This window comes from Anomalospiza imberbis, chromosome 16 (assembly GCF_031753505.1).
Source record: "Anomalospiza imberbis isolate Cuckoo-Finch-1a 21T00152 chromosome 16, ASM3175350v1, whole genome shotgun sequence".
NCBI classification, from domain to species: domain Eukaryota; kingdom Metazoa; phylum Chordata; class Aves; order Passeriformes; family Viduidae; genus Anomalospiza; species Anomalospiza imberbis.
Genome location: NC_089696.1, coordinates 11,005,705 through 11,028,592, shown reverse-complemented (window position 1 = coordinate 11,028,592; position 22,888 = coordinate 11,005,705). Strand labels below are relative to the sequence as shown.

The 22,888-nt window shown below is 50.8% G+C and overlaps 1 protein-coding gene and 1 long non-coding RNA gene across 9 annotated transcripts in view; both read left to right on the top strand.

The window, feature by feature from the left end:
* Positions 1–7,728: 7,728 nt before the first annotated feature.
* LOC137483712 (uncharacterized) lies at positions 7,729–16,239 on the top strand. Its single transcript, XR_011004616.1, has 3 exons — positions 7,729–7,852; positions 7,901–11,392; positions 12,897–16,239. It is a non-coding gene; the product is annotated as an uncharacterized lncRNA (long non-coding RNA).
* A 2,988-nt stretch (positions 16,240–19,227) lies between these two features.
* PDGFA (platelet derived growth factor subunit A) overlaps positions 19,228–22,888 on the top strand; it is a 36,798-nt gene continuing 33,137 nt past the window's right edge. For 3 of the 8 annotated variants that reach the window (XM_068207025.1, XM_068207024.1, XM_068207026.1), the window contains exons 1-2: positions 19,231–20,199; positions 21,348–21,444. In XM_068207025.1, the coding sequence (XP_068063126.1) occupies positions 20,137–20,199; positions 21,348–21,444 (160 nt within the window). In that variant the 5' untranslated portion in view covers positions 19,231–20,136. Of the gene's footprint in view, positions 20,200–21,347; positions 21,445–22,888 lie in introns of all 8 variants that reach the window. The other 5 variants (XR_011004618.1, XM_068207027.1, XR_011004619.1 and 2 more) reach the window with 4 other exon arrangements.

Sequence of the window (22,888 nt, the reverse complement as noted above, 5' to 3'; positions counted from 1 at the left end):
GAGCCGAGCCACTGTATTCAACTGGTGAAGGCCTTGCTGAGAACGGGGTGGGGGAAGGACTGTGGATGAATGTATTATTCAGAGGGACCCGCACTGAAATGATCCACCGGCACTGGGGATGTGTGAAAGGGGAGAAAAGTGACTGCCCCGACACCAAAGGCTGATGTATTTACCAGAGGGTCACTCAGGGGATGGGCCAGGTCCCCTCCCAGACCGGGAGCCACAGTCCTGCCGGTGTTGCTGTTTATGGTGGGACAACAAGGTGTGTTTTGCCTTCCCCAGGTTTCCCTGGCGAGGTTCCAAGTCTCAACTTCCAGAAGCAGAGCTGGGCTGCAGCCACTGCTCAAACCTGGATGGAGGAGCAGGTTGAAGGCAGGAGGTGCCCAACCTTCCCAGTGCAAGGGGGCAGGGGTTGGGATTTAAAACCAGTGGTGGGCAGGGAGCCACAGGCAACCCTATCCTCCACCTAGCTGGTCCCAGGTGTGGTGGGTAAATGGGAAATAAATTGGCCTCATACCCACACAGTGGCTTGTTTCAGCCCCATTTTCTCCCAGCAGTGCTGTTCCCTGCCTGGCTCCTGCCTATCTCCTGGAGAGACAGGATGCAGAGAGCTCAGGACTCACCCATGCTGCAGCCATCACCTGGTATCCGTGAGGCCACCTCTGTGTGAGCATCCCCACACCAGGGACAAGGGCTTGGAGAGATCCTCCAACCTCTGAATACTGGTGAAAGCCACAGAATGGGATTCCACCACTACTCCCATCATCTCTGCCATGTGTTAGCTGAGCATCCCAGACAAGGTTGTTGCTCGGTTGGTTGGAGGAAGATCTCTGCTGCCCAGGCTTTGCCCTTCACTCACTAGGCTATTAGAGGTCCAAGCCTGGACCTTACAGCCCAGAGGAGACACACCTGTCCCATGGATGCCCACATCATCCAGAGACCTTCTGTGAAGTACAGTGAGTTTCTAAAATCTTTTTCCACCTTGAGCTGCAACTCCTCTGTGAACAAAGGTGAGTTGGGAGTAAAGAATATGGGATGCTTTCCTTATTAATCCAGGACCATGCTAGATAAAGGCACCTCTTGTAGATCTCCTTAGGAGAGAGTAAAATAAAACAGAATAAATTCAGAAAGGATGACTTCTGTGCAGACACCGTGCAGGTGCCTCATCAAAGATCAGTTTATCCCCAGGCGATACAGTTCAAAAGCTGCAGCAAGGAAATGGGATAGAAGAGCCTGACACTCATCTCAGTTTAAATTCAGTCATGGCAGCTGTCCTGTTCTCTAAGGCAGAAGGGGAAATTTATGGCTCTCCTGCAATGCGAGCAATGCTGTGAGCACCCACAAGGTAAATGCCCTTTTGTGCCTGAATCCCTTCCCTATCTGAAGTCACTGCATAGACAGGGCTAACATGGTTCAGTGAAAGAAAACCCATTTCAGTTGCTTTTTAAGCAGATTACAGCAGATTAGCTGACTAATCTATATGGAATCCTCTCTAACAATTTCAAACTGTAAACGAATCTAGCCACTATTGCATTGCACATAAATATTTACTGTGGATTATATGAAGATTAACTTCAAATTATATTTGCAACAATGGTTTTATTTTGTGACTTGGTACCTTTAGTGATGTAAAACCTTCGGAAAGTAATATGCCTCCCATAAAGTGTGAATTTAAGGCCTGTCAGCTGTACAATGACATCTACCAGAGCATGTACACATGCAGAAACTGAACACAGTATTGATGACAGATTAAGGAAGAGAATAATAAAAGCTACTGGTGCCAAATAAAACCACCTCAATTTATCATAACATGGAAGTAATGTCCTCCCTAGAAGATGTGACTTGGTGTTAGTAGCTGACACCTCGCTGCTACTCACAGCTGTTTTTTCAGCTGCAGAAAAGAGATGAGCAAGGTTTGCAAGCAAAGGGGGTTTGAAGGGTGTTGTTTGGCATCCTGAGACATCACCCTCCTTGGGTGGCGGGTGTGGGTGGACCTGGCCCTGGTGGCTGGTGAGAAATTAGGCAGTCTTTGTGATGAAGCTGTTCCTCTTCCTAAAGATCTGGGGTTCTCGTTGTATCTCCAGCCATGTGGAGAAACCTGAGAACCACCAGACCAATGCTGCAGAGCTGCTGCTCACCCAGTGAGGTTCCTACAATCACAGTGATTCCTGGTGTGAAGGAAGGGGCTGCCCAGAGCACCCTTTCCTTCCAAAAAAATCCAGGCCAGAGGCCACTGCTGAAGAGCCACAGGCAAAAGCCAAGGCAGAACCGTGCTTGGCAGCACATCATGCTCTGAATGGGGTGTTCCAAGGGCAGTCAGCAACAGCCCCTGTGGGGCTGTGCCCGGGGCTGTTCAGGCTGACTGGCTCAGGTCCTGCTCCTCCTTGCACAGCACTTGGTTGGGACATGGAGAATGTTGTGTCTACCAGGACAGTGAAGGAATGCTAAGTTTACAAGACAATAGCTTTTTAAGAAGTCAGAAGAAGTTAAACAGCCTTCCCAGAAGGAAGATTGTCCCTTTCCACCCTTTGTATAATTAGGGCAGCTTCATGCTCCTGTAAAGAGATGATCTGTTTAATATAAGAGGTTTCCAAAGTCTTAGCAAATGAGTATCTCAGAACTGGCTTCTGATGTGGTTTATGTTCTTTTTGATAGATTTAGGTTATGGGAATGTTGGTTGCAGAGGCAGTGAGTGATTCATGCTGAAACCATCCGTATGCCGTCTGATCCATGCTGTCCACCCGAAGGTAAAGGGAGGCTGCAGCCTGTGCTGTGTTAATGCCTGCAGTTTGAGCTGCTCAGTGTAAGTTATAATTGCAGAAAAATCACGGCAGCAGAGAAGAAGGGTTTGTGTTTTGCAGAGAGAGGTAATCCTTCCCAGAGCAACATTTCCATAGCGAGTTGGGGTCTGACAGCGATGCCTCAGGACCTCAAACTGCTGTGCTCCGTGTAAGGAGTACTGGCACCTTAGGAAAAGCAGGTCTCCCTGGAGACTCTCTGGATGCTGCTTGTCAAGCACAAAGCAACACAGACCGAAGCTGATTGCTCTGTGCTACTGCCCACCTTGGAGTGGTCTTGGAAAACATCATTTCCCCCCCTGGCTGTAGGTTTGTCTCAGCAGTACTTGCAGGATCAAACCCTTGAGCACATGGGGGAAAGAAGCAAGGAGAGAAATAGCATTCTCCTTTACGTTTATTTCCTACAGTCAAGCATTTGTAAATCCAGTCTCCATCTGAAGAACATCAAAGCGAGTAAAGGGGCAGAGAGTGGATTCTCATAAACCTCACAGGGGAGCTGCCCTGCAGCCCAAATGTGCTCCCTGGAGCCCATGTCCCATCATGGACCCTCTTTGCCTGACTGGGGCTGGACCTTGCTTCTGCCTTGGCTGCCAGCTGAAAAACCACTCCCAGAAAAATCTCAGTGCCACAACAGGAGACCAGGCACTGAGCGTGGATAGTTGGATGGACAATGTCAGGGGTGCCCTGTTGGGCAGTAATGAAGTGGTCACTGCCATGCAGCTGCCTTGCAGCACATCTCTGTGCTGCCTCCTGGCACAAAGGAGAGAAGCAGAGGTACTCCTCATCAAAATTCATGGATTCCCATTGCACTTGCATAACTTCTCCAGGACTTGTGTGAGAGAAGGGCGAGGCCACAAGCCAAGAGCTTTGCAGCATCACATACCTTTGTTGCCACGTAATAAGCAGAAGACTCGAGGATACTAGTTTTGTTTGCAGGCTTTCCCTCTCTATTGCTCATGTTTCAGCTGTACATAAATCCAGAAGAAAAGTTTGCATCATTGTTATATCAGATTTGTAGGTGAATTATGGGAGTTCCTTGCCCACTTACTGTCTGTAATGTGAAGATAAATTCAGAGTCCCTGGAGCAGTGACTTGTGGAGGTATCAGGAAAGCCCTAGGAGGCTGTGAGCACAGGAGCAGCAGCTCCAGCCCCCTGAGCCCTTTGGGGGATGCTGGACACCCACCAGGGCTGTGCTGGACAGCCTGGAGTGGCTCCAAAAGGGGCTGTGTGTCCCTCCCAGCCCCACCTCTGTGCCCTTGTGGGCACACAAGGATCACCGAGTCCAGCTCCTGACCCTGCACAAAACAACCCAAAAATTCCACCCTGTGCCCAGCAGCGTTCTCCAAACACTTGAACTGTGTCAGGCTTGGTGCTGTGACCACTTCTCCCTGCTTGGAGGAGGGGGGTGATTTCTGTCCCAGTGCTCACCCACCCTCTGGGTGAAGAACCTTTTCCTCACATCCCCCCTAAACCTCCTTGGCACGGCTTTTGTGCCGCTCTGCAGTCGGGCTTACTTGGCACACCCCAACCCACTGTGCCTGGGAGGGAGAGCAGCTGCAGCACGAGGAGGCACAGGTACGTGTCCCGATCCAGCATCCCTGTTCCATGGCAGGCTGGTGGCCTTGGCTGAAGGCCGGCCCTCGGGATAACCGGGCCCGGACGAGGCCTCCCCGGCCTGGCGGAACGCTGGCCAAGGAGCAGCGCCGGCAGCTCCTGCCCGAGATAAGGCAGTGTGCTTTCAGGATTTATTGCCTTTATCCTCATGTACTGCCAGCCTGAATGTTTCAATTATCTTCTTCTGCGGTGGCATTTCCCTAACAAGCAGCGTTATTTTGTTGCTGCTGTTTCGGCCGGGACAGATGGGGCCTTGTTTTCCAAACATGACACACATGCATTGAAAAGCAAGCGGGCCGTGGCAAAGCATATTTGGTCTGCCTTGGTGGTTTGAAAGGTTATTATCTGACCCCGCGCTCATCACCTCAGCCCCATAAATCTAGCAAAGGGGCCATTCTTAGCCCTTTAGAAATGCATCCTGTTTCCTCTGCAGTAGACTCATAATTTCATTGCTGACCCTACCCAGTAATTCTGCTAATTCATTCACTCAGAGTTCTTAGAAGTTAATCCACTCCCCAGCTTGAATCTCCTGAGGCAAATTCAGCCTTGGGGCAACTTCACCCATAGCTGGGATTAACATCAGCACCAACTTTAGCCCATGGTTCCTCCTTTTCAGTTGAGGCAGCATCTCAAATTGCATATTGGCATCAGATTGGTTGTTTTTGAGACCTCACACAGCTCCAAGTCCTCCTCTCTGATGCTGCATGTGCTGATAATGAGCTGTGTTAGCTAATCGCCCATCAGGATTCATAATGTCAGGAGAAAAACCTGGTAGAAAAAATTTTCATCACAGTTTGTTCTGCAGCACAAAAGGTCATTCTGGCTGAATAGTTTGTCAGAAAATTTCCATTTGGTGTGAACGTTTTTCAGGGAAAATTATGAGTTTCTCCTCTGTGACAATCAGAATATTTTAGTTTTCAATAGCTACTAACTGTCCTCTGCACCAAAATGTAAGGTGAGATGCAAACACAACACACAAAAGATCACTTTCTCCAAAAGTGCTCATGAAAAGTGTTTCCAGCAGCTCTTCTTGTGACCCTGAGCTATCTATTACCTGCTGAAACCCCTTCAGACAGTCTCTAGACCAGCACAGCACCCCTATGTCTCCAGCTCCCACAGGCAGCACACAGATTTCCATAGAGCACAGCCAGAGTGGTGCTAACTGGGGGAGGATTATCTGTATCTGGATTCCACACAGCAATGTACAAAATTAGATTGTTAAAGGGAAGAAAAACAGAAATATAAACTGATGAGAGCTTGCCTTATGTTGCTGCCAAAGATGATCCTTTTGCATTAGGAGATTAACTTTAAAAAGTTCTGGCCTCTGCTTTTTAATCCGTTTTACATCCCACTCATCATTACAGGCGAGGCTGTTGGCAGACCTGGAGGTGTGTCTGAAGTGATGGGACCATGAATGTCCTCAGAAGGGGATGTGTGTCATGTGGGGTCCTGGAAAAACTCCATCACCTTTCCACTGAGCAGAGTGTGATGGAGACAGGGTGCTGGGATGAGAGTGGATGGATCTGAGCTCTGATTTCAGCCTAGGCAGCAGGTGGGGAAGGAAAAATAGTTGGTACAAGTCAGGAGGCTGCTACACCACCGTGCCCAGAAAGGAATGTTTGATGTGCTTCAGCCTAAGCAAAGCCACAGGCTGCCCATCAGCCAGGATGTGTGGGAGCATCCCAGTGGAGCCCAGGAGAGACCTGTCTGTGCACCGTGCACCACACCCCCTGAACACAGCCTTGAAACAGGCTCGGGCAGCCAGTGTGCTTCGTTTTACCAACAGAAAAACACTCACAGCCTCAGTTCCCAGGAGGGCATGATTAAAGGAATGTCTTTTGGCCAAAGGGTGGAAATGGATCGAATCTGCACATTTGCCAGGTCTGCTGGGTGCTCGGCAGGTGAGGGGAGGGAGGGCTCTCTGCAGAACAGGGTTCGCCTGGAGCTGCTGCTAAACTCATTTTTTAACACGGCATTTTCGATTATTTCCTATCCACTTGATACACCACCAAAATAGATCCAGTTCTCCCCTGTTTTAGCCTCTGCTAAAACCCTCAGACCACATCTTCTCCTATAACAAAAAGTATGTGGAATTGGCTAAAAGAGAAACATTCCTGTTCTCACAAAACTTAAAAAAAAATCCACTCCTTTCCTAAAGAAAAAAATAGCACTTATAATATTTTATAAAACTGCTTCTGTCCAGAAGGCTCCTGCGTCAGCTCAGCTTTGTCCCTTTAACCATTGCTGTGCCAAGCCTCACTGTGAATTATTAATCATCCCAAAATAGCTGCTGAGAAAAGAGGCAAAAAGGGAAGGCTTAATAACAGCACTGCATGTGGCAATATTTATTTTGATCTTACTGAAAGTCTTTAAGAAAATCTTTAGGAGGCTGGGGCAGGATGAAGCTGGAGGGATGCTGTCAGGCAGGAGCCCAGGGCCTGGTGGGGGGAATGTGGGATGCCTTCGCAGACTTGGGGAGTAACCCTGAAAGAGAGAAGGAGAGAGAGGGGAAACCGAGCGGCCAGCTGAACTTGCAAATGTTTCTGGCATGAAATCATGAGGGCAAAGCAGAGCTACCCGCCCACCAGCACATGTGTGGAGCTGCCACTATATGGGGACAGTCCTATATATGTTTATATGGAAGGGAGAGAAGGGAGAGGGGCTGTCATGGGCTCCACACCCAGGGGAGAAGGCTCCTGGCCCCGCTGCACAATCCCAGGGCTGGACAATGGCAGAGGCTAAAGGGCATCAAGGCTCTTGGGATGAAAGCTGGGTAAAAGCACTGTTCTACAGCAATGCAGTGACCCGGGGAAGGTGCCCAGCCCTGTGGATGGGGACTGTGTGTGGCTGCTTTGTGCCCAGCCTGGGGTGTCCCTGTCCCTGCAGTGTGGTGTTTGTGCCCAGCCTGGGGTGTCCCTGTCCCTGCAGTGTGGGGTTTGTGCCCAGCCTGGGGTGTCCCTGTCCCTGCAGTGTGGGGTTTTTGCCCAGCCTGGGCTGTTCCTGTCCCTGCAGTGTGGTGTTTGTGCCCAGCCTGGGGTGTCCCTGTCCCTGCAGTGTGGGGTTTTTGCCCATTCTGGGGTGTCCCTGTCCCTGCAGTGTGGGGTTTTTGCCCATTCTGGGCTGTTCCTGTCCCTGCAGTGTGGGGTTTTTACCCAGCCTGGGCTGTCCCTGTCCCTGCAGTGTGGGGTTTTTGCCCAGCCTGGGGTGTCCCTGTCCCTGCAGTGTGGGGTTTTTACCCATTCTGGGCTGTTCCTGTCCCTGCAGTGTGGTGTTTGTGCCCATTCTGGGCTGTTCCTGTCCCTGCAGTGTGGGGTTTGTGCCCAGCCTGGGGTGTCCCTGTCCCTGCAGTGTGGTGTTTTTGCCCAGCCTGGGCTGTTCTCGTCCCCGCAGTGCGGGTGTTTGTGCCCAGCCTGGGGTGTCCCTGTCCCTGCAGTGTGGGGTTTTTGCCCAGCCTGGGCTGTCCCTGTCCCTGTCCTTGCAGTGCCAGCAGGAGCAGAGCTGAACAGACTCCGCGCCTCAGTTGCGGGGGAGTGTTGGGAAAACCGCACCCAAGCGGAGCTGCTGGGGAGAGAAGGACATTTTGTTGTGAAGGGGTTTTTCTTCTTCTCAGATTTTTTTTCCAAGCTGCATTTCTTTGAGAGGCTTTGTGGACAGTGTGGGCAGAGCCATGTGGAAGGAATTTAAAGGGAGAAGCCAGTTCAGGGTCATGGCCTGATATGTGAATATAAACCAAACAGTTGTGGATGGTATGAAGCAGCTCCCCAGGGCTGACACAGGGCTGTGGACGTGTGGGATGGGACCAGCTCTCAGGGGTGCAGAGAGCAGCACTGGCAGACTGTGGGCATTCCACAGCCAGGAGCAGTGGGGGATGCCTGGGTAGCCAAAACAAGGGCCACAAAATGAGAACGACCTGCACAGGGTGTCAAGGCAGGGCAGGAGCCCACATAACAAGGAGTCCCTTTGGAGCACAGGTCTGAGGAGAAGCATCTGAGGGAGCTGGAGAAAAGAAGGCTCAGTGGACACCTTCTCACTCTATACAACTTCTTGAAAGGAGGTTGTAGCCAGGAGGGTCAGTCTTTTCTCCAGCAAGCAATAGGACAAGAGGAAATGGCCTCAAGCTCTGCCAGGGGAGGTTTAGATTGGATATTTCTTCACCAAAAGGGTTGTTAAGCATTAGAACAGGCTACCCAGGGCAGCAGTGGAGTCACTGTCCCTGGAGGAATTTAAAAGACATAGGTGTGGCCCCTGGGGACACAATTCAGCTGAGACCTCTGCAGTGCTGGGTTAGTAGTTAGACTTGATGATCTTAGAGGTATTTTCCAACCTTAATGACTCTATGATTCTAAGAAGCCTGATTGAGCTGATTTGGTCTTGGCCCTTAAGCTGTGGAGGGAGTTCCTGGGCAGCTTTCCAGCGGGTACAAGGGGAATCTGGGAGAGAGCAGCTGAGTGAACATGGGCTGAGGACAGACAAAATCCACACCAAGAAGCCTTGCAAGGAAAAGCAGTTGTTTGCTCTGTTGCCATCGCATACACTTGAAGACTACCGCTAAGGGGTCTGTTGCTCTATCAGACTATTATGGCTTTAGTAAAGGAAACCTGGGAGGCTGGATTGCTCTTCTGCTCTGTCTGTAATGACCTTTGTGCCACTTCAGAGTCACCTCTTCTCTGGCACCTGCTTCTTTCCAATTCCTGCACAGCAAGGTTAGAAAATAACCATCAGCAGGAAGAAAGGCTGTGCTGCAAGAGACTGTAGCTTAGTTTAGTAAGGCTTTTGGCTCCTGTGTGCATGGCCAGATTTTGTTCTCACACTGTTTTAATCTTAGGGATGCTCCAGACACAAATTCTTACTTGCTTCTCATTCTTTTATTGACCCTTTGGCAATGTTCTTTCACCTCTGAGGAGCCTCTCACCAGGTACACATGGGATCAGTCAGACCACTGGGACTGCAGAGTTGCAGTTTTCATGACATTTAGGCACAAGGCAATTTAAAAACTGGCTTGAAAGGTAATTTGGAAGAGAAGGAAATATCTTCCCTGTGGAAGCTGGCCAGGTGGACAATGCTGCAATATGAATTTCCATTGCTGCAGAAGGTGCAAAAGCACTGCTAGGGACTGCATCATCCATGTGCAGCAGGTGACATTTCCTCTGTTTTGAGGGAACCTCACACACCTCTTCAGGCCTCCTAGCTAAAGCAGGGGGTGTTTATAAGGGAAGTTTTTCTGGCAGGACCATACATACACTAGAAATTGGACTGAGCCCACAAAGTTCACTGTGGATCAAAGCTGCATTTTGGAGCAGTGATGTCGAGGTTACTGACTCCATTGCTGGTTCCCAATCTCTTGAGCCATCTGGCTCCTTATCAGTATTTTATTTTTCTCAACTGATTCAAATGCAGAGGCCCTGCTCTGGTGTGATGGCATTTTGAATTAAATCGACAGCCAATTTGGATTACGAAACCATGAAACAAAGAAACAAAAGTCCCTCCCAGCAAAAGGTGTCTGATGACACTTATGGAGTAGGTGGCTCAGAGCCTTCAGGGGAAATTCCAGATGGATAGGAAAGTAGCAGTGATACAGCCAACCTTTACAAAGGGTGGGATGGGGGCATGTGGTGAACCACCAGAGGAGCTGTGGTTATGAGATCAGATGGATGGCCTGGGGAAAGTCAGAGGAGATGCGTGGAAAACCAGTGGGCAGCTCAAAGTGTGATAGAGAGATAAGCATGAGATGTGAAGGGTGTGGTAAGACAAACTCCAAAGGACTAAATGCTTGCTTAATGCAAGGAAAAGAAGCAGGTCCAGCCTAATGATGTCAAGGGACTACTCCATGCCCTGGGTTAGTCATGTTCCTAAGTGCTGGGTTGAATCTGGGCTGTGTTTGACCCTCCTGCTCCATCCCTCAGGAAGCCAGGATTGAGCAAGACCACACATCACACTGCACACCTCCGGAGGGAAGTGATTAAGCCATGAATAAGAGATCCACCAGCTGTTGTGCTTTGTGTGTGTGCATGAACCATGGAACTACTGCAAAAAGCTAAACCTAGGGCCAAGAGAGCCTGGGACCAAAGGTGAGACCTCCATGAAGGACCATGACAACAACTGCACGACTAAAAGCATGAGCAATGGAAACAGACACCATGCTGGCATGGATGTTTGAATTTGGCATCTTAATTTTAAACAAAGGAGGATAGAAGAGTATTTTTCAAATCCTTCTCATTAAGTAATGCCCTAAACTCCCATTTTAGTGGAAGTTAAACATACACACACATCTTTGGTGCCCTTGAAAATTTCAACCTAACTTTAGTGTCAGCTCTACAAAGAGAGGTGGGGGTTCTTGTAGAAGTCTATGATAGCTGGCTTCAGATTGAGCCCTGCCATGTTTCTGAGCAGCTTTTATGCCTGGCCACAATGCATTTTAAAATCATTGATAATTACAACAGAAGACTAATCCCCAAAGACTCCTACCACTGGCTTCTGTAAAAACAGCCTTTTACACTATGGGCATGTATTTTCCCCAGTGAATTTGGACTTGGACTTGCTGTCTGCACTGAGAGTAGAAGTTGAGCAGGCCTGAGCTGGTCATTTTTACTTCCACAGCAGCCACTACAAGCAGCTCCTCCAGTGTTGAAATGGTGGCATCCCCATCCAGCAGCCCCCATGGCACTGCCCCCAGACTGCAGGCATGCACTGGCTGGAGGAGTATCCGACCACTCTGGGGCTGTTGGAGTGTGTTGGAGTAGTTGGGGCTGGCTCGCTGCAGCTTTCATTCTCTCTGGCATCTGCAGAAACTGAAATGAGACAGGAAAGACACAGCAAAAGAAGGAGAAAATAAAGACATGGAGGGAATCAGGAAACCACAAACTGGGGAAAGGATGGGCAGGAAGAAGGGGAAAATGCCGTGAGAGGAGGAAAGAAAGAAAAAGTCACAGCAAAAGAAGCACAGCAGTAACCCCTGTGATAGAAACAGAAGCAGTTTGAGGTTTGTGTGCATTGTGGCTGGGCTCTTGCCCGTGGTATTTAACTTCACAAACTAACCCAGCCATTATGCACCGAGGGATCGTTAATGCAGCAGATGCAGCCAGACATACGTAGGAGTGTGTTAATATAAGGCCTGATGTAAAAAACACCTGCTAGTTTGGCAGGGTGTCTCAGGAAAGATACTTGTGGCTCGTGTGAGGGTGCAGTATTTACAGAAGTATCTGCTGCTTTCCCATCACATCATGTGCAGTTCCCATTTGCCTTAGTGGGAGCTTTGCACAGTGACGGTGTAAGAGACTCCAGGCTGAAGCTGGATGGAGATGGTCCCATTTACACTAGAAGGGAAGCTGATGTCTTAATTTTTTTTTTTTTCATCTACAATATTTAGGACATGGAGAGGAATTCTCTCTCTACAATACCTAGGCTCTAGGGCTGCCTTGTTTACAAAGGCTTAAGCTTTTATAACCCTGAAGGAATTGCACTGATGCCATGCAAGGGGACGAGGCACTTTTGGAAGATTATTACGACGTGGCTGTGTTATCCCAAGCCCTGATGCTGCTGAAGTGTGCCATTACTGAAGTGTTAGAAGGGCTGGCACACTGTCCCAGGATGAGATTCTCTCACAAACCAAAGATGGGGCCGGTACCAGGCAATTAGGCAGCAGTACAGGGCCTGGCTGCTTCCAGGAGCATCCCAGCGATGGAGGGCTCTGGCTCACATGCAGAGAGCAGACAGCTGCAGTGGTTTAAGATGTTCCCCCACAGCTGTCTGTCCCAGTTCTCGGTGGGAGGCTGCCTGTGAGCAGGGCTGATGGAATGGGAGGGATGCCTGTGCCTCAGCTGTCCCAGCTCAGGGCCCAGGGGATGCACGGAGAACACAGATGGAGAACTGGAGTGGCTGCAGCGTGGGCACCTCCAACACAAACCGGGGAGACACCTCTGGCACACATGCAAAGTGTGATGAAGGCAATAGCATAATTGTCTCATGAAAACTAATTATAGCTCATTTGCTAGGACCCTCAGCAAACAGGTTTATTCTCTGCTTCCTCATTGTTCCATGAGATTTCTTTCCCAGGGTTTGCTTACTTTTGCCTCTCTCCTTGCCAGCTGTCCTTAATGGAGCTCTGTCATCTCCCACTTCCCATTTTTCCACAAGGTGCTCACACAGGGAAGCCTCTGGCACAGGTAGCCACGCCATGGGAGCTGGTGCTGGACAGCCAGAACCACAGCCAGCCCCAGCAGTGAGCCCAGACACAAAGGAAGGATGCAGGGAAAACTGCTCTTTTATGTCCTGTCTCTTGCCTTTCTTCTTGGCATTTTAAACCTTTTCTGCTCACTTTTCTCTACCCAGATTTTCTTCCAGCCCCAAATAACTGAAGCAACACTGCCTCGCGTTTCATTCTCAGTCTTGCAGTCGCCACTTTATTTTGCCTTTTCCCAGTTTCATGAAAGAACGCAGTCGCATGAATAACAGGATTATTTATCATCCTCTCCCTCCCCTTCCAGGATGGCTTGCTGTTTATGGAAAGCACTGGAGTGCAGGAGAGATCGTGCTACAGTTAAACAGACAATGCTTAAAGGGCCATTGCCTGTTCTCTGCTTTAACGCTGTTCTCCTCACTGACTTCCAAGAAAGAGGGAGTTCTGTATCCCAGTTGGTGGGAATGGCATCACAAACCACTGCTGAAAGGTAAACAAATGCTATGTTCAATAGGATGGAGAAGATGGTTGGACTTGGTGATCTTTTTCCAAGCGAAATGATTCTAGAAATCTATGGTTCTGCACTTCACTGCTTGCAAGAGCCGGGAAATTCAGTTCTGGTGTAAATGTGGGTGTATGGTTCCTTTCTAGCTCAGCAGTGTATTAGGAACATGCTCCCAGGAACCATATGATAGTGGCTAGCAGGTGACAGACCACCTTAAGACATCTCCATGTGACACAGCCAAATGATGTGACCAAAGGCGCTTCTCAGAGGTCTGCTGGACCTGGAATTAGCAGGGCAATGATGAAACTTGTCTCGAGGTGGTGAGAAAAGGACTTCAGAAATGGTTGCTACCAGCTTCTCACCTGAAGTTTGGCCATGGCTCCATGGCAGGTTCTCTAGATCCTTCCTGCATTTCTGATTACTGATGTGCCTCATGGCTATGGAAGATCTTTATCAGCTCTCAGGAAGGAATCACCTAAGTGTTGAGAATAAACAGCTGGAAAGCACTGAATTCCCTGGGAATTTCTGCTGAGGAGCAGATGCCTCCACATGGGTTTCCTGCTCTGGTCTGACCACCACTATCAGTGGGTCTGTGGATACCAATGTGTCTCGAAAGGATAAGTGCTCAGGGAGGGTGAGTTTGGAGACTCAGCGTGGGCTCCATGAAGCTTTTCTGTAGAGATACTGCTCTGAGCTGGGGACTTCAGGCATGATCCTTGAACAATGTGCAGCCACTGAGACCATGTGAGGACCAGGCTGCTGTAGGTGTAAGAAAATTAAAAGAAAAATGCAAAAAACTCTACACTGGAGTTTCTGTTAAAAAAAAAAAAAAAAAAAAAAAACACCAAAAAAAAAAGCAAACCAATCACCAACCCTTTACTTGCTCTTCTCCTTCCCTTATATTAACTAGGTTTCTGTGACAAAAAGGGTCAGAAATTCAATTAGGAAGCTTCACAGCCATTACGAACATTTGCAGTTCAAAGTTAGCAATTCCACTACAGCAGCCTCCGTATCTCCCATGTGCTTTAGGTACTGCTGGATCCTGCAGTCTCTGGTGTGCTCGGAGTTGAAAATGTGTGTATCATTCTCATGAGTTTTTATTGTAAGGGAGGGAATCTCACAGGACAAATGTGTAATGTAAGAGCAACAAGGTTGCATGGATACAAGAACACAAACGGGGCGGCTCACACTTTGAGAATACAAATTCTTTGGGAAGAACAACTATCTCACTGTGTTTGGATGGAGCTTAATAAAACTGACTGCTCCAAGCTAGGCCTCTACAGGCCTCCAAGCTACAAACAATGGAGAATAATATCACAATTTTATGGTACTTAGCATGGCTGAGTTACATCCTGGATGGTCTCCACAGAATCACTGCAACTGGTGTTGATTTGAGTCAGAGGAGAAGAGCTTTACACCCCCATTGCTGAGGAGACATGAGCACACCACGCACAGGACCCCAGGGGCTGAGCCCTGTGTGCAGTGCTCTCATTTACAGCATGTATCAGCATACCTTAAGCTGGGCTGGTACTTTTACAGTCATTCAGCTGGATGAACTACATAATCCTGACAAAACGCAGCCCATTTTTATTAGCTTTATCCACCAGGCAGAGGATATCCCGCACTCACAGCAGCTCCCTTGTCCCACAGGGGTGGGGAGCAGGGATCAGCTTCATATACCCACTAAAATAGCGGCCAGTGCTGGTATGCAAGTGCCCTAGTTCAATGCCTAAACATGGTATCTTGCTACCCAGGCTGGCAGGGCTGCCAGTTCGTGCTCCAGCCCTGAAGGTGAACTGTGTGTCACTCAGCAGTGGCTGCAGCAGCAGGGAAGGTCAAACAGTCCCTCACTTTCAGCCATGCTGCTGAAGCTCTTGGGTAAGGAGCAGCTGGGCACTGGGGGAGAGAGGAGCACATTAACAAGTGCTTTACTAACTGTGCCTCATGGCTATTAAATCCAGTAATGTCCCCAGAGACGTTTGGGTCTAGCTCCCACTGAAGGCAAAGGGCAATTTTGGGTGGAGGACCAGCTCTACAGGGACCCTGCCCCATTCATTGGAGAGCAAAACATCTCCAGAAATATTGTAGCTTTAAGTGTCAACCTATACAAGTGCATGCTAGCCACGGCCACCCTCTGTGTTTGGGGCAGAAACGTCATAAAACCTTTCCACGCCACTTCTGATCACTCCTCTTAGCTGAAACCTTGTAACAGATTTGCATCTCATGACTATTAAAGAAAATTATAAACTGTGACAGCATCTGGAAAGCTGCACCAACAAAAGTTACAAAGATAACAAAGCTCAGCCAGAAGGACTGAGCCAGTGCAAGGATCCAAAAGGAAGAGCTGGAAAAGAAGGAAATCATGTTTGTAGGTGCACTAGCTTGAATAGTAACAGCCTTGCTTGTTCTGCTTGCGGCTTTCCTTGCTGCTCTTTATGGGCTGAGATTCAGGAAAGAGAACGGTGTGTCTGCTATCAGTGCCTTCTGCATTTGTAATCCTTGCCTGCACTGCACCTGCACCTGTGCCAGCCTCATGCCTTTCCACAGGCAGGCAGCAGCTGAGCTGCAGAGCAGAAAAATGACCTCCCCCCACCACGGCCACATGCCCCTCTGAAGCTACAGGCCAAAAAAATGTTCAAAACCAGAGAGGAATTACCCAAAGTTGGTGATCTTCCTGTCCAGCTTTCTGGATTTTATGTTCTGCACTTTTATCCTTTGTTATACACTGTGGGGCACTGACAGAATGGTGCAGGGCCAAATTACTGAGAGTATTTCCTATGGTTCCTTTCCAGAGCCAGGACAGATGTGGTGGCAGGATGTATCCTGCAGAACTCACTGAGCAGTTTTGGCCAGCCCCAAACACACACTGCAATAAAAGCAGGCCACTCTTCCAACAAAAACCCTTACCCAAACCCATTGTTTTGTTAATTTTAACTGGATTATCCTTGAGGCAAAAAAACACCACTAAAATCAAATCTGAAAAAACTCAGGTTTCCCAAGACTCCCTCAGCAGCAATGTCATTGCAATGAAATGATTCCTCTTGCAAACTCAAGACTTGTCAGGAGGGTCAAACAAGCATTGCTCCAGTCTGAACTCTGAAATAGATGCCCTGGGCTTCAGGTACCATTTTGGAGCCAGCCCAGTGCCCCCGTGGCTTCAGCTCCCTCCAAGCACCACAGCGCCCACCTTGCTGGCCATCCCTGACCACACCTCTCCCAGTGACCTTCCCCCTGCACGCATCTGTGAAACATCAGTTGGTCCTGTTACATTGCCTGGCCTGTGTTCCTAAGAGCTGAGTCAGCAGAGATTTAAACGAGCTCTGTAGTGGGTGCTGGAAGCCTGATTTGGGGCACCCTGGCTTCAGGTGACTCTACCTGCACAAAGCAGCACTGGTGACACTGAAGTGGTCTCATCTTGTGTCAAAGAACTTCTGCATCCCTTCCCCCATGCCAAGTGCTGTGCAAACCCTGGGAATCCTCCCTCTCAACACTCTGTCATGGTGTAATTCTATTATAATTCCTGACATTTGAGAGACTTCTAACAGTGCGTGCTTTAAATTAGACAAGCAATATCTTGCTCGCCGCTCTCAGATAAATAAAAAAGTGTAAACTCCAATTTTCTGACACTCTGTTCTTGGTACTGATTTCCTTTCAAACCTGCAACTACCATGCTGTCACTCCTTCCTCATGTCTGGCTTGTGGGTATCACGTAAAAGGTGATATTTCATGTCAGGTGCACACATGTGCAATAGATGTGCAGACCACAGGAAGGTGCCATGCTGAAGCAAACATGCTCTGGTGTTCTGTTTTTCACACAGCTGTATGTAGGGACTTAGAGGCAACAACTGCAATTTTAGATCAAATAATAGACAAGGACAAAATGTGTTTTGTAAGCAGACAGACAACCTAAATATAAAGTTCTTTGCAGAATCTGTGTGAATTTTATTTATGTTTCTTGGCCTTTGCTCTCCTGTGGGATCTTACATATTTTGCATTATTATCAAATATTTGTAATGATCCCTATAAACAGTCTAATGTCAAAAGCTACTTCAAGTGTAACTTGACCCAGAGGAAAGATGCTTATCTGAGCTCCACAATGACAGATTAAAAAAAGATGCTGATGCAGTATGTCTCTTGTAAAATGAGGGAAATATAAGAAAAATCAAAACTGCATAGATTTTTTTTTTACCATAAGATAAAGCAGGAGTTATCTCTGTTGGCTTTTGCATTGAAATACCACTAGGAAGAGCTACAAATATACAGCACTTCTGATCCCAAATGCACTAGCCAACCAAGGAAGGAAGGAGAGGAGAAATTGCTCAGCCAGCCGGTACTGTCAGAATCTATTTCACTGTTTAGTAATTATTTTTTTTTTATTACTATGACAACACGGACCATAAGAATTGCTTCTTTAACCCCAGCAAATGAGACTGTGCAGATGAGACTTTTTTTTTTTTAACTGAAGTAATTGCTTTTTACTTCTGCCATGTAAGAAAATGATGGCACTACCAGAGTGTCCTGCCCTGCTCTGCCTCCTCCTGCCCTGCATGGATAGCTCTGCTGCAGTGTGGCACTCGGGTCATTATTTTTATATCAGGAGGCATTTGAGAATGGCCCCACACTGGCTCAGCATTTTCTGTCTTTAAAAAAAAAAAAAAAAAAAGCACCAGCATTCTCCTTTTTAAAGTGCTTCCAAATCTTTTACATCTCTTTTCCTTTTCTCTCTCTTTCCAACCCCCACCTTTTTTCCCCTCCTTGAGGTCCTGGAGACCACCCTGTAAGCCTACATGACATCATGAGAGAGAATTAAACGTACTTGAAAGGCCACTTCTGTTTTGGTGGGAACTTCTATGCAATTGCAAAGTGCCCATTAAAGCACAGGTTGTTTCCTAGAAGCATGTCCAAGCCAGTAGCGTGCAAAGCCCTTCAGGGCTTCTAGAAAGCATTTGCTTTTGAAATGCTGAAGGAAATTCAGAGATGAAAGGATAAGTCTCCCTGGCTGTGCATTTACAGTCTATTGTCTTCCATGAAGGATAGTATCACTCCTCAGTTGTGTTATTGCAGTTAATCCACTTAAATGCTATTGGATTTTCAGATGAGCTGAATTCTTTGCATCTGCTATTAAGAACCTTTGTTTAGATGAGAAAGGGCTGTTATTTAAATCACAATGAGTTCAGGGAGATGTCAGGGTGCAGCAGGCACCTTATGCCAATCCGCGCCGGGGAAACGGGGGCAATTTCTCGCCGGGGCGGCAAGGAGGGAGGATGCGAAGGGGACGCGAGCTGCCCCCGCGGAGCGGCGGGGCCGGATCGGAGCCGGGTGCGGGATTCGGGACGGGCTGCGGGGGGCCCGGGCAGCTGCGGTGTCCGGGTGCGGTTGCGGGGGATCGGTGCGGGGCGCGGGGCCGGGGCAGTTGCGGGGGTCCAGGGCAATTGCAGGGTGCCGGAGCTGTTGCGGGCGGCCGGGGCAGTAGCGAAGGCTGGGTCCGGCTGCGGCGGAGCCCCGGGGCGCGGCGTCCCCGCGGCCGCGGCGGGGAGCCCCGCGCCCGCGCATGCCGCAGCCGGGTGCCGCAGGGCGGAGGGCTCCGCTGCCCCTCGCCCGCACCGCCCCCCCTGCCCCCCGCTGCCTCTCGTGCACTTTGGGGGTGCTTTTGTATTCCTTCAGGCTGTGCGTGTGTGTTGTCCTTCGCAATGAAGGCTGCGCTGCAACAGTAACGTTAAAACCCGCACACCACAACCCTCCGCCGCTCTGCCCCTCCCCTTCTGCAAAAGGCAAGGCCCCCCCGCTAAAATAGAATAACAACGATAAGAAAGCACACACACGCGCACACACGATCGCGCCGTGGCCATGGCGATCCGCTCTGCCTTATGTAAAGGCAGAGCACACGGCCGAGCCCGCCAGGTTACACGGCGGCTGCTGCGCAGCAGCGCCCGCCCCTCCGCCCGGTGCCGCAGAGGGCCGGCGGCGGGGGCTGCCCCGCTCCCCCCGACCCCTGCCCGCCGCCGGCTCCTTGTTTTCCTCTCTCAGTGGGCAGAGCCCCTGGCCCTGGAGCAGGCGCCGCAGCTGCCGGCACCCCCACGACTTGTTGTTGGTGGGTCTGGTGCCGGGAGTACCCGGGAGGAGGGGCGGGGGCGGCGCACGGCGGGGCGGGAGCGGTATATGCTGCTCCTCGCTGGGGCCACGCTCCAGACCGGCCACCGCTCCGGAGCGAGCCCCGAGCCTCTCTCTGCCTGGAGTTGCAGTTCGTCTCCGATCCCCTTGGGATTTAAATCTTCTTGCATATATATATTTTTCCCCTCCTTCCTCCTCCTCCTCCTGTCTTTTTCTCCCGTGCAAAGTGGAGCAGGAACTGCACCAAGGCAGCCCGCGAGATCCTGCAATACTGCTCCGATTTGTCCCTGCTATTATTCCTAATTAATTATTATTTTTGACCTCGCCCCAGCCGGGGAGGGAAGCGGGACCATTCTCGGCAAGAGAAATATTTCTCTCCTTATCAATAAAGATTTTTGATTTTTCCCCTCTCCGCGGAGGGGCCGGGTGGAGGGCAGGCACGGCGGGGGGGGCCGGCCCTCGGCGGAGAGCGCAGCCCCGCGGTCCCGGCGCGGCGCGGAGCGGCGGCCACGGCGGGGGGAGGCGGCCCCAGCGCCGCCCGCGCGAGGGGGGCAGCCGCCCCAGACAGGTGATGGGCGTTTCGGCTGCGCTCCGGATCGACTCCTTGGGTTTCACTTTGGTCTGATCTAAGCAAATATGCAGAAGTACCGGCTGGTCTAGTCCTAAGAGCCAAGAGGAGCGAGCGAGAGCGGCAGAAGGGAGAGCAGCCACGCTCCCGTAGCGAGGGGAACGTACAAACAGCGGCCGCGCCGTCATTAAGCCACCGCCGCCCCGGGCAGCCCCGACCCACCCTGGATGCGGAGGACCCCCGAGCCACCCCGCTGCCTTTCCCCTGAGGGATGGTACTGAATTCCTGCGCGGCAGGAGCCGGCCTGCAGCCCCTCTCCATCAGCGTTGCCTTCCCTCCGTGTCTAAAGTGCACTAGACCGCGATGAGGACCTGGGCTTGCGTTTTGCTGATAGGTTTTGGGTACCTGTCCTTTACCTTCTCCGAGGTAGGTGAGAACGGCTTCCTGCGCTGCCGGTCCCCGGGGCACGCCGCAGCCGGGGATCGGGGCGAGCCGCGGCGGAGGGCACCGGGGAGGGAGCGGGGCTGCCCACCTGGGCTCCGTGGGCATCCCCGCGCTCTGGCCTCGCCGGGAGCGCTGCCCTGCCCCGGGCCCTGCGCGGCCGAGCCTGGGAGCAAGTTGCCATTTCATGCATGGCAGAAGCGAAGGGGAATGACCGTGCATTCCGCGCCCGGGCTGCTGGCCGCCCTTAAGAATTAATATGTATATAATATATATTTTATATATATATAATATATATATGATAAAATATCCACGCCCCGCGGGTGCCAGCGGGCTGCGGCTGTGCGGAAGCCGAGGGTGCGCGGAGCCGGGCCGCCCCCGCGGCGCCCAGCGCTGCACACGGCGGCCGCGGGCACCGCTAGTGCCGCGGGCAGAACTTGGGTGAATCTCCCGCGCCCCAAAACGCCCCTCCCCGGTTTGTGAATCTCCCCCGGAGCAGTCGGGAGCTCTCCCGCCCGCCTGCCCGCAGGGGACGGAGGGGGCGCGGAGCCGCGTCCCGGGATTGCTACAGGTGGTCCCGGTCGGGGCGAGCGCGGTGCTCGGCGCTGCACAGCGGCTCTAACTTTTCCCGGGACCCGGTCTGCTTGGCACTGGCAGCCGCGACGTGGGCGCTGGTAGGATGGCGGCACCCCGTGGGACGCAGTTCTCCTCCTCCTCCTCCTGCCCGGGTCGGGGGAGTCCGCGCCCGCGGGGGACTTGGCGCCCGCCCGGGCGAACTTCGGCAGCCGCTGCCCGGGGTGGGCTCCAGCCGCCGAGCGGGGTTCGGGGGCTCGGCGCTGCCGGGCACACGCTGCCAGGCGGGGCCGTGCGGAGCTGCCGCCCCGCTGAGCCGTGGCGCAGTCGGGCGGGCGGCGCGCAGCCCCCGCGGGCGCGCAGGCGGGGGCGGCGAGAGCGCTCCGTGTCTCCGCGGAGCGTTGTGGGGGGATGTGTGCGTGGATTTTCCCCCTGCTTCATCCCCACATGTCTCGCAAACGCCCCGCACCCTCCCCAGCAAGCCCAGAGGCGCGGCGCGCCGGATGCCCGGCGCTGCGGGCGGGACTGCGCGGTGACCCGCGGTGTGTGTGTCTTTGAAGGAGGCCGAGATCCCGCAGGAGCTCATCGAGCGGCTGGCGCACAGCGAGATCCACAGCATCCGCGACTTGCAGCGCCTCCTGGAGATTGACTCCGTAGGTAAATTAGTCCCGTCCTCCTTCCTTCCGCGCCGTCGGCCGCCGCCGCCCCGGGGGGAGGCCCCGCACGCCCCGCGCTCCCCGCACGCCGCTCCGCGCCTCGCCCGAGACACCCGTGCGGGGACCGGCCCCGAGAGCCAGGCGGCCCTGGATGCGTGTCACAGGGAGGCGGCGGCCAAGGGGCCGATCGGGGATTAAAACTTCGTGGGGTTCAGGGTGGAGAGGGACCTTGTGACCCCCCCGTGTTTTCAGAGGTCTCTCCGTCTCGCAGCGGAGAAGAATTGCCATAAGGTTTGTTGTTGGTCTTGCATTGCTCTGTTATCTTTAAACTACTGTCCTAGAGGTATTTAAAATATTTGAAACAATATTTATGAATGAAGTAATGTCTCTTCAAGTGCTGGGCTTTATTAAAAGGAAAATAAACCGTCCGCACTGATTTTAAACAGAAACCTGCATATGAAGCTTACCCTCAAAAATACACTTTTTTTTTTTTTTAAAAGAAAATAGTGCAGGGTTATTTTCTGCATCATTAGGCATGCAAATGGGTGTAGTGAGAACGTGCAGTTTAACAGATCGTTGCAGCAGTAAATCAGATCTAGAAGCATGGTATTGCTGGGTTCCTTATCATTTGGTTTCACTTGGTGCACTTTGTTCCTGGTGATTTCTTCTCAGTAGAGAGAGAGAATAAACCAGGCACCTTTGATGTGCTCAGGTGAAGCCTGCATCTTGCTGAAGCACAAACATGGAGAAAAATGAATGAGTTTTTGCTTGCATTGGTACTGGGCCATCTCCTTTTAAACCATATGCTGTGTATTTTTGTAAAGTCTGTGCCAGGTTCAATCACCTTCATTCAGAGTTGCAGGATCCTTCTAGTGTTTAACTCTCTGCTTTTTGTACAGTGCTCTATTAATGAGCAGAAATCTACTAGGAACGTATTTTACAGCCATAGCTTTCAATTTTCATGTGATTAGAGAGCAAACATTTTCCCATTACGCTGAAAATGGGAGTATTACTGTCTTGCACAACACTTTACCATAGAGGCTAATTAGTAATTACCAGATTGGCATTGGTTTAGTATTTTTGGAGAGCAGTGCTTCATCACTGTTGTTTATCATGAAAATTAAAGAAACTTTCATGACCGGGAAGGGCTATGCAGTTCATATTTCCTCACTGAAGGCTGTTTTGGACCAGATAAGTGCACTACTGCTAAAATCTTTTTCCCAATGAACTTGGTGGAGTTGGCTGCTGTTGCAGAAGGGCTGGATCTGAGTGCTAGCATTTTAAAATAGTGCATGCTGCTCCTGCCTTTGAGTCAGGGTTCTGTAGCTACCAGAATACATTATTTTTTTTCAAATACCTCAGCGTAACAAGCACATGCTTCATTTTTAAATACCACTTAGAAGGAGAGCAAAAGTTCATGTGGCTCCATTGCAAGTGAATCAGGC